Genomic DNA, 12,323 nt, shown 5'->3' with positions numbered 1-12,323 from the left:
ATGATGCTACTATTATGATGCTATCATTATGTTCTACTAATATGATGCTACCATTAAGGTCTACTATTATGATGCTACCATTATGATGCTACCATTATGGTCTACTATTATGATGCTACTATTATGATGCTACCATTATGATGCTACCATTATGGACTACTATTACGATGCTACCATTATGGTCTACTATTATGATGCTACCATTATGGTCTACTATTATGATGCTACCATTATGGCCTACTATTATAATGTTACCATTATGGTGTACCATTATTATGCTACCATTATGGTCTACTACTATGATGCTACTATTATAATGCTACCATTATGTGCTACTATTATGATGCCACCATTATGGTCTACTATTATGATGCTACCATTATGGCCTACCATTATGTGCTACTATTATGATGCTACCGTTATGGTCTACTATTATAATACTACTGTTATGATGCTACCATTATGTGCTACTATTATGATGCCACCATTATGGTCTATTATTATGATGCTACCATTATGGTCTACTACTTTGATGCTACTATTATGATGCTACCATTATGGTCTACTATTATGATGCTACCATTATGGTCTACTATTATGATGCTACTATTATGATGCTATCATTATGTTCTACTAATATGATGCTACCATTATGATGCTACCATTATGGTTTACTATTATGATGCTACTATTATGATGCTACCATTATGATGCTACCATTATGGTCTACTATTATGATGCTACCATTATGATGCTACCATTATGGTCTACCATTATGATGCTACCATTATGGTCTACCCTTGAGGCTACCATTATGGTCTACTATTATAGTGTTACCATTATGATGCTACCATTATGGTCTACTACTATGATGCTACTATTATGATGCCACCATTATGGTCTACTATTATGATGCTACCATTATGGCCTACTATTATGATGCTACCATTATGGCCTACTATTATGATGCTACTATTATGATGCTACCATTATGTGCTACTATTATGATGCTACTATTATGATGCTACCATTATGTGCTACTATTATGATGCCACCATTATGGTCTATTATTATGATGCTACCATTTTGGTCTACTACTTTGATGCTACTATTATGATGCTACCATTATGGTCTACTATTATGGTGCTACTATTATGGTGTTTCCATTATGGTGTACCATTATGATGCTACCATTATCGTCTACTATTATGATTCTACCGTTATGGTCTACTATTATGATGCTACAGTTATGGTCTACTATTATGATGCTACCGTTATGGTCTGCTATTATTGTGCTACTATTATGATGCTACCGTTATGGTCTACTATTATTGTGCTACTATTATGATGTTACTATTATGAGGCAACTATTATGGTGCTACTATTATGAGGCTACTATTATGAGGGTACTATTATGATGCTGCTATTATGATGCTACCATTATGTGCTACTATTATGGTGGTAGTGGGCAAGGCAGCATGGGACTCACCATGTCCCACTGGATGATCAATCCCAACAGACAAACAGGAAGCTCTTTCCCTGAAACCACTGGTTTTTAAGCAGTGGCTCTGTATAATTTCAATACTTATTTCAAAAAGGTTTGCTGATAGCGTAGGTGCGGTTAATGTTGGTAGTAATATGGTCAGACAGTTTCTTAGCCTTCAACGTTTAAATGTGAATGATCTCTTTAGCGCCATGTCATTTCCTGCCCTGGGGTTAATTGCTGTTGGCCCCACCAACACACATCCAACCCTACAGTGACCTCATCACTCATACCCTAAAGAGCACCACCATGGCAGCCAGGGCTGATTGAAATCTTGGGATGAAGAGGAGAGGTGTGATTGGCAACATGGAGGGATTGGGGCAAGAGGTAGGTGGGAGGGAAGTTGGGGGGGCGTTGAACGCTTAACCTCCTTCCACCTCCTTCCACCCTCTCTAACTCCTTGGCTGGAGAGGAGGGAATGAAGAATAGAGGAAAGGAGAGAGCGCGAGAGAGAGAGAGAGAGAGAGAGAGAGAGAGAGAGAGAGAGAGAGAGAGAGACAGTGCCCCTAAACACAATGAGACACTGCTGCAGCTCATTGTTGGTGCCTAAATGTTTAATGAGAAAGTCGTATTTGTTTAGAGCAGGCCCTTCAGGCGCGCATTAGACTAACTGTAGTTTAATGATTTAGTAATGCCAGGGAGATAGAAAGGGGGAAAAAGGCAATAACACACACACACACACACACACACACACACACACACACACACACACACACACACACACACACACACACACACACACACACACACACACACACACACACACACACACACACACACGAGGTAATAAAGGAAAAGGGGAAAGATGCCGACCATGTGAGACAGAGGGAGGGGGGCTGAAAGAGAACATGAGAGGGATGAAGGAGGAGGAGTTATAAAGGTGGTGGGGGCGGGGCGTTTGAGAGGCTCTCTCTTTCCACTCCCCTGGTCTAATAGACGTCCTCCGTCCTCCGTATGATCAGGCCAAGCCACAAAGGACTCATCTAGAGAGCCCTCAAACTCAACTCTGGACCTCGAAGCCAGTTCATTTTTACATTGTTCCCCTCTAATCAGGGACTGATTGACTGGAGAGGAGGGAATGAAGAATAGAGGGAAGGAGAGAGAGACTAATCAGGGACTGATTTAGACCAGGGACACCAGGTGGGTGGTATTAATTATCAGGTAGAACAGAAAACCAGGGGTAAGAGTTGAATACCCCTGCTATAGAGAATCCCCTTCCTCCCTAGTCCAGCCCTCCCTCCTGACTCTAGTAGACAAACCCCTTATAGGATTGAGGCCATGGTGCTGAAATCTGTATTGCTCACCTGCCAGTCAATCCACTACTGTGGCAAAAGTGGTCAATCAGGTCCCCTGGGCTGGAGAGAAGACATAGAGCCAAGCACATACATACATACAATCAATCAGACACACAAATCTATACCTTTAGAGGCCTGTCATGGTCTCCACTGCAGAGGGAATTCAGGGAAGTCTTGAAGGTTTTCCACACCGGGTTAAGGTTGTTCATAACAGTCTGTGAGTGAAACAGGAAAGAGAAAAGTAAATAAGCTAAAGTAATTGGATGGATCCGTTTGGACAAAACGACTACTAGTTTTACCTCTGTTCTGTGCACAAGCTGTAGCGTGTCGTCATCGTTCATCCTGAAGATCTCCAGGAAAGGGTCTGATTTGCTAAAAAAGTCCTGCACAGAGAGATACACAGTGGGCTTTTAGAAATACATCATCTACCATCTTAATGCCATGCTGAGGGATTGCAATATTTCCCTCCCAACCGCTTTGGCCCTAAAACTGTGAAAGTGGTCAATAAAATACCTAACGTTGTTGTGAGGAAGATGGTTGCCATGTTGTCCCTATTAATGCGTTTATCAAAGTCAACAACACACTGAGGTCCTCTACAAACGCTCCTGTATGTGTATAGGTCGTCTACATGGAATATATATTATACATAGAATATACTGTACTGACATCTATCTAACTCTCTGCCACTATATCTCTTCCTGAGAGGCTGGTCTCTCTCCTTCCTGTTCAATGATTCATAGAGCTGAGATGCAATCTGTAGGAGGGTTATCTCTGGTAACTCCCTAGACGGGTGCCAAAACTCCTGAACAGCTAAATTAGCTGAAGAAATACTGTAGCTCATACATAACTCCAGACCCTGAGGTTATAACTCGTTACAGTATACAGCTAAAACGCCTTTCAAATTGTCTTGGTACTTTTGACTTATCTAATAAGAGCAGCACTGGGAAGTAGAAAATCACAGATTGTTCTCAACACTTTTGGACAACAAGTAGAAATGTCAAATTGCAGATTGCATTTCGAAAACACAACTCCTCAACATCACGACAGGGTTATTTCTGACCTTGTCATCGGGAATTGTCTACAGTAAGATGGTGCCAGAAGAAATGGCAGCCTTTTGCGTTTTTTTTTTTGCGTTATTTGTAACTTATTTTGTACATCATGATTCTGCCACCGTGTCTTACAGCAAAAAAGAGCTTCTGGGTATCAGAACATGGATCGCTCACCTCGGATTAGACAAAGATTTTTTCTTCAACGAGCAGGACGCACAGGATGTACTTCAGACACCCGACAAGGCCAAAATCCCCGTCATTGGAAAGAGAAAGAGACGCAGGTATAGAGGATCCGCCAACGCCGAGTGGGAAATCTGCCCTTACCATCAGTATTACTTGCCAATGTACAATCATTGAACAATAAATTAGACGAGTAACGATCACGAATATCCTACCAACAGGACAACAAAAACTGTAACATCTTATGTTTCACCAAATTGTGGCTGAATGACGACATGGATAACATTCAGCTGGTGGGATATACGCTGCACCGGCTAGATAGAACAGCACACTCCAAAGACGAGGGTGGTCTGTGTATAGTAGTAAACAACAGCTGGTGCACGAAATCTAAGGAAGTCTCTAGATTTTGCTCGCCTGAAGTGGAGTATCTCATGATATTGTTCATCTATATTTTAAGTGGCTGTTTATTTACCACCACAAACAGATACGGGCACTAAGACAGCACTCAGTCAGCTGTATAAGGTAATAAGCAAACAGGAAACCGGTCACCCAGAGGCAGCGCTTCTAGTGGCCGGGGACTTTAATGCAGGGAAACTTATATCCGTTTTACCTCATTTCTATCAGCATGTTAAATGTCAACCAGAGGGGAAAACAATTCTAGATGACCTTTACTGCACACACAGACGCGTACAAAGCTCTCCCTCGCCCTCCTTTGGCAAATTTGACCATAATTCTATCCTACTGATTCCCGCTTACAAGCTAAAATTAAAGCAGGAAGCACCAGTGACTCGGTCTATTAAAAAAGCGGTCAGATGAAGCAGATGCTAAGCTACAAGACTGTTTAACTAGCACAGACTGGAATATGTTCCAGGATTCTTCCGATGGCATTGAGGAGTACACCACATCAGTCACTGACTTTATCAATAAGATGAATGCACCAATTTGTAAGTCGCTCTGGATAAGAGCGTCTGCTAAATGGCGTAAATGTAAAAATGTAAATGTACATCACTGGGGCTAAGCTGCCAGCCATCCAGGACCTCTATACCAGGCGGTGTCAGAAGAAGTCCCTAAAAATTGTCGAAAGACCCCAGCCACCCCAGTCATAGACTGTTCTCTCTGCTATCGCATGGCAAGCGGTACCAGAGTGCCAAGTCTTGGTCCAAGAGGCTTATAAACAGCTTTCACCCCCAAGCCATTAGACTCTTGAACAGGTAATCAAATGGCTACCCGGACTATTTGCATTGTGTGTCATCTTCCCATTCCCCCCAACTCCCTCTTTTATGCTGCTGCTACTCTCTGTTTATCATCTATGCATAGTCACTTTAACTATACCTTCATGTACATATTACCTTAATTAGCCTGACTAACCGGTGCCCCCGCACATTGGCTCTGTACCGGTACCCCTGTATACAGCCTCGCTGCTGTTATTTTTACTGTCATTTTACTGTTTTTTTATTTCTTTACTTATCTATTGTTTACCTAATACCTATTACTTAAAAATTGCACTGTTTGTTAGGGCTTGTAAGTAAGCATTTCACTGTAAGGTTGTATTCGGCACAAGTGACAAATAAACTTCGATTTGATTTGATTTGAATTGGGGCCACCAATGGTCATGATATATCCTGGTCTGGTTATGCACACCTGATGTGTGATCCTAGTGCTACAATCAACTTGACTGGATGCTCCAGGAGAACAATTCCCTCAAAAGACCTGATGATCAGAACAAATCTGCAGTTCCAAAAACACGAAATCAATCATTTACAAACACAATTCTTACTGATAGTATACTGATAGGAAAGTTAAGAGCAAATCGCTTTGATTGATTGCATTTCTCCCTGCAGATGCAATGGTTACTTGCATTTTAGTGCTGGAATAATGTACTTTAGCACCTGTGGTGAGGGAAAACGTATTCCAGTTGAAGGCAGACACACACACACACACACACACACACACACACACACACACACACACACACACACACACACACACACACACACACACACACACACACACACACACACACACACACACACACACATCTTCCATTTAGTGGAGATTAACTCATTTAAATTAGACTGTGATTAGAGACACACTGGGGCTGAGAAAGACACCAGGGGACTTAAAAACATCTCTTGGACTTAACCACAAACACACCACACACACCTCTGCTCTCTCTCTCCTTTCTTATCTCCCCATCTCACATCTGTGTGTTGTGTGTGTGTGTGTTGTGTGTGTGTGAGCCAGAACCACAAACACAGCAGGAGAGACAGAGATGGGGAGTTGGATGGATCATAGATCCTCATTGAGGAGGGATAGGTTCTCTGTATCTAATGTGTTTCTGTTGTAATTATTCCTCTGGTGGGATTTTCCCCTTGAAGCATAGCTCTGTGTATAATCACTGTTCTGAGACCGGTTGATGCCATGGTTAATTAGAGGATATACGATAATGTAATGCATTCATGATAAATTAACGAGCACAAAATAAACATTTTCTGTAGCGTTGCAAACTTACCTTGTCATCAAGTTTCCTGGCACTGAAAGAAAGTTCCACATAGTCATCATTCCCTGTCAGCTCCTCGGCGGTGACCTGCAGGTACATAACACACACCTGGTTCTAATATTCACACACACCTGGTTCTAATATTCACACACACCTGGTCCTAATATTCACACACGCCTTGTTCTAATATTCACACACACCTGGTTCTAATATTCACACACACCTGGTTCTAATATTCACACACACCTGGTTCTAATATTCACACACGCCTTGTTCTAATATTCACACACACCTGGTTCTAATATTCACACACGCCTTGTTCTAATATTCACACACACCTGGTTCTAATATTCACACACACCTGGTTCTAATATTCACACACACCTGGTTCTAATATTCACACACTCCCTGGTTCTAATATTCACACACACCTGGTTCTAATATTCACGCACACCCTGGTTCTAATATTCACACACACCTGGTTCTAATATTCACACACTCCCTGGTTCTAATATTCACACACACCTTGTTCTAATATTCACACACACCTGGTTCTAATATTCACACGGACCTGGTTCTAATATTCACACGGACCTGGTTCTAATATTCACACACACCTGGTTCTAATATTCACACACACCTGGTTATAATATTCACACACACCCTGGTAATAATATTCACACACACCCTGGTTCTAATATTCACACACACCTGGTTCTAATATTCACACACACCTGGTTCTAATATTCACACACACCTGGTTCTAATATTCACACACACACACCTGGTTCTAATATTCACACACACCTGGTTCTAATATTCACACACACCCTGGTTCTAATATTCACACACACCTGGTTCTAATATTCACAAACACCCTGGTTCTAACATTCACACACACCTGGTTCTAATATTCTCAAACACCCTGGTTCTAATATTCACACACACCTGGTTCTAATATTCACACGGACCTGGTTCTAATATTCACACGCACCCTGGTTCTAATATTCACACACACCTGGTTCTAATATTCACACACACCTGGTTCTAATATTCACACACACACACCTGGTTCTAATATTCACACACACCTGGTTCTAATATTCACAAACACCCTGGTTCTAATATTCACACACACCTGGTTCTAATATTCACAAACACCCTGGTTCTAATATTCACACACACCTGGATCTAATATTCACACACACCTGGATCTAATATTCACACACACCTGGTTCTAATATTCCCACACACCCTGGTTCTAATATTCACACACACCTGGTTCTAATATTCACACACACCTGGATCTAATATTCACACACACAGCCTGGTTCTAATATTCACACACACCAGGTTCTAATATTCACACACCCTGGTTCTAATATTCACACGCACCTGGTTCTAATATTCACACACACCTGGTTCTAATATTCACACACCTGGTTCTAATATTCACACACACCTGGTTCTAATATTCACCCACACCTGGTTCTAATATTCACACACACCTGGTTCTAATATTCACACACCCTGCTTCTAATGTTCACACACACCTGGTTCTAATATTCACACACACCTTGGTTCTAATATTCACACACACACACCTGGTTCTAATATTCACACACACCCTTGTTCTAATATTCACACACACCTGGTTCTAATATTCACACACACCTGGTTCTAATATTCACACACACCTGGTTCTAATATTCACACACCCTGCTTCTAATGTTCACACACACCTGGTTCTAATATTCACACACACCTTGGTTCTAATATTCACACACACACACCTGGTTCTAATATTCAAACACACCCTTGTTCTAATATTCACACACACCTGGTTCTAATATTCACACACACCTGGTTCTAATATTCACACACACCTGGTTCTAATATTCACACACCCTGCTTCTAATGTTCACACACACCCTGCTTCTAATATTCACACACACCCTGGTTCTAATATTCACACACACACACACACACACCTGGTGCTAATATTCACACACACCCTGGTTCTAATATTCACACACACCTGGTTCTAATATTCACACACACCTGGTTCTAATATTCACACACACCTGGTTCTAATATTCACACACCCTGCTTCTAATGTTCACACACACCTGGTTCTAATATTCAAACTCACCTGGTTCTAATATTCACACACACCTGGTTCTAATATTCACACACACCTGGTTCTAATATTCACACACACCCTGCTTCTAATATTCACACACACACACCTGGTGCTAATATTCACACACACCCTGGTTCTAATATTCACTCACACCTAGTTCTAATATTCACACACACCTGGTTCTAATATTCACACACACCTGGTTCTAATATTCACACACCCTGCTTTTAATGTTCACACACACCTGGTTCTAATATTCACACACACCCTGGTTATAATATTCACACAGACCCTGGTTCTAATATTCACACACACCTGGTTCTAATATTCACACGGACCTGGTTCTAATATTCACACACACCTGGTTCTAATATTCACACACCTGCTTCTAATGTTCACACACACCTTGTTCTAATAGTCACACACACCCTGGTTCTAATATTCACACATACACACCTGGTTCTAATATTCACACACACCCTGGTTCTAATATTCACACACACCTGGTTCTAATATTCACACACACCTGGTTATAATATTCACACACACCCTGGTTATAATATTCACACACACCCTGGTTCTAATATTCACACACACCTGGTTCTAATATTCACACGGACCTGGTTATAATATTCACACACACCCTGGTTATAATATTCACACACACCCTGGTTCTAATATTCACACACACCTGGATCTAATATTCACACACACCCAGGTTATAACCAGAAACCAGAAAAAAGTCTGTTTATGAATGAAATAGTGAACTCGTAATCATTGTAGTGAAACGCCTGATAGACATATTGTCTTTCATACTTTGAGTTCATAAATGGCTTGTATTGTTCGGTATCTGCCTCCGGATTCATATTTATTTGTCAACTGTTCAGATATGAAATACTGTGGAACCACTCCTCATCTGGTCTAATATAAGTCCTATTGATACTAGTTTAGTATTGATGTTAGTTTCTTTCTGCTGGGAGCTCATTTTTCATAATGACCTTGAGATACCTCTCTATTTAGTTCTCTCTTTATATAGTACTATTGTGTGTGTGTGTGTGTGTGTGTGTGTGTGTGCGTGCGTGCATGAGTGCGTGCGTGCCTGCGTGCGTGTGGCCCAATAAAATATGATTTACACTATTGAGAATGCCTTGATGCCTTTTTTGAAAGAGGTTATTTTCCATGCATAAGCAAACAGGCAATGTGCTTCAGAAACAAAACAATATGTATGTTCATTTCAAACAGACACATGCATGCATATCTATTTGTTAAGTTCAGATGCTGCTCTACACCAAACTCAGAAAGTGTAAACAAATAACTCCTGTATCTGAGTTAACGTTTGCCTGGTCACTTTTGACTGTGGATTAGGTGGTAGGCTGCCTAAATCAAATCAAATTGTATTGGTCACATACACCTGATTAGCAGATGTTATTACGGGTGTAGCGAAGTGCTTGTGCTTCTAGCTCCGATAGTGCAGTAATATATAACAAATTACACAACATATACCCAATACAAACAAATGGAATGAATTAAGACTATATGCATATGGATGAGCGATGTCAGAGCGGAACGGACTAAGATACAGTAGAATAGTATAGAAAACAGCATATACATATGAGATGAGTAATGCCAGATATGTAAACATTATTAAGTGAACGAGATACCGTAGAATAGTATAGAATACAGTATATATATATATATATATATATATATATATATATATATATATATGAGATGAGTAATGGAAGATATGTAAATCTTATTAAGGGACTAAGATACCGTAGAATAGTATAAAATACAGTATATACATATGAAATGAGTAATGCCAGATAATGTAAACATTATGAGTGTTCCATTCCTTAGTGGCCAGTGATTTCTAGTCTATAACTATATGCAGCAGCCTCTAATGTCCTAGTGATGGCTGTTTAACAGTCTGATGGCCTTGAGATAGAAGCTGTTTTTCAGTCTCTCGGTCCCAGCTTTGATGCACCTGTACTGACCTCGCATTCTGGATGATAACGGGGTGAACAGGCAGTGGCTCGGGTGGTTGATGTCCTTGATTATCTTTTTGGCCTTCCTGTGACATCGGGTGCCGTAAGTGTCCTGGAGGGCAGGTAGTTTGCCCCCAGTAATGCTTTGGGCAGACCGCACCACCCTCTGGAGAGCCTTGAGGTTGCGGGCGGTGCAGTTGCCATACCAAGCGTTGATACAGCCCGACTGATACAGCCCGACTGGATGCTTTCAATTATGCACCTGTAAAAGTTTGTGAGGGTTTTTAGGTGACAAGACAAATTTCTTTAGCCTCCTGAGGTTCAAGAGGCTCTGTTGCGCCTTCTTCACCACACTATCTGTGTGGGTGGTCCATTTCAGTTTGTCAGGGATGTGTATGCCAAGGAACTTGAAGCTTTCCACCTTCTCCACTGCTGTTTCCTGAAGTCCATGATCATCTCCTTTGTTTTGTTGACGTTGAGTGAGAGGTTGTTTTCCAGGCACCACACTCCCATAGTCCACACCTCCTCCCTGTAGGCTGTCTAGTCATCGTTGGTAATTAAGCCTACTAGTGTTGTGTTGTCTACAAACTTGATGATTGAGTTGGATGCGTGCTTGGCCACGCAGTCATGGGTGAACAGGGAGTACAGAAGGGAGCTGAGCACGCACCCTTGTGGGGCCCCAGTGTTGAGGATCAGCGGAGTGGAGGTGATGTTTCCTACCTTCACCACCTGGGGGCGGCCTGTCAGGAGGTCCAGGACCCAGTTGCACAGGACGGGGTTCAGACCCAGGGCCTCAAGCTTAATGACGAGCTTGAAGGGTACTATGGTGTTGAATGCTGAGCTATAGTCAATAAACAGCATTCTTACATAGGTATTCCTCTTGTCCATATTGGATAGGGCAGTGTGCAGAGTGATGGCGATTGCATCGTCTGTGGATCTATTGGGGCGGTAAGCAAATTGAAGTGGCTGTAGGGTGGTAGGTAAGGTAGAGGTGATATGATCCTTAACTAGTCTCTCAAAGCACTTCGTGATGACAGAGGTGAGTGCTATGGGACGATAGTCATTAAGTTCAGTTACCTTTGCTGTGCTTTAGACAGACAGACAGACAGACAGACAGACAGACAGACAGACAGACAGACAGACAGACAGACAGACAGACAGACAGACAGACAGACAGACAGACAGACAGACAGACAGACAGACAGACAGACAGACAGACAGACAGACAGACAGACAGACAGACAGACAGAGAAAGCTAGAGAGAGAGAAAGCTAGAGAGAGAGAACGCTAGAGAGAGAGAGGGAGCTAAGTGACAGAGAGGGGCCTTACCATGATGAAGGACTTGCTCACTGTGCTGCCCTGTTTGAGAAGTGGTTTGGTGAGCTTCCTCTGGGACACAATCTGTTTGGAGAGAGATAAGAGGTGAGACTCCCCTGACTCGATGCCTCACATCAACAACACAGCAACTCAGGAGAACCAGAGGGGAAAACTGGGACGAGGGAATCACCGGCACAGTAAAAAAGAAAGAAAGAAAAAAATGAAGAGTTTTGCACAAATGTCTGAAGTAAAAGAGAGTGTGGTTGTATAGGGTGAGGTTGGGGAGTTCTGAAGAGAAGTTTTGCCAT

At 41.8% G+C, this 12,323-nt stretch overlaps 1 protein-coding gene across 2 annotated transcripts in view; it reads right to left on the bottom strand.

Moving 5' to 3' along the window:
• Nucleotides 1-12,323, bottom strand: part of LOC106574842 (copine-4) — a 101,367-nt gene that overhangs the window by 44,807 nt on the left and 44,237 nt on the right. For both annotated transcript variants that reach the window (XM_045719060.1, XM_045719061.1), the window contains exons 4-7: nt 12,028-12,099; nt 6,580-6,654; nt 3,138-3,221; nt 2,964-3,053 (exon numbers count right to left, since the gene is read on the bottom strand). In XM_045719060.1, coding sequence (XP_045575016.1) covers nt 2,964-3,053; nt 3,138-3,221; nt 6,580-6,654; nt 12,028-12,099 — 321 coding nt within the window. The remainder of the gene's footprint in view (nt 1-2,963; nt 3,054-3,137; nt 3,222-6,579; nt 6,655-12,027; nt 12,100-12,323) is intronic.

The sequence above is a fragment of the Salmo salar genome, chromosome ssa05 (assembly GCF_905237065.1).
Source record: "Salmo salar chromosome ssa05, Ssal_v3.1, whole genome shotgun sequence".
NCBI classification, from domain to species: domain Eukaryota; kingdom Metazoa; phylum Chordata; class Actinopteri; order Salmoniformes; family Salmonidae; genus Salmo; species Salmo salar.
Note: the sequence above shows the minus strand (reverse complement) of the source record. Positions and strands in the feature narration are given on the sequence as shown.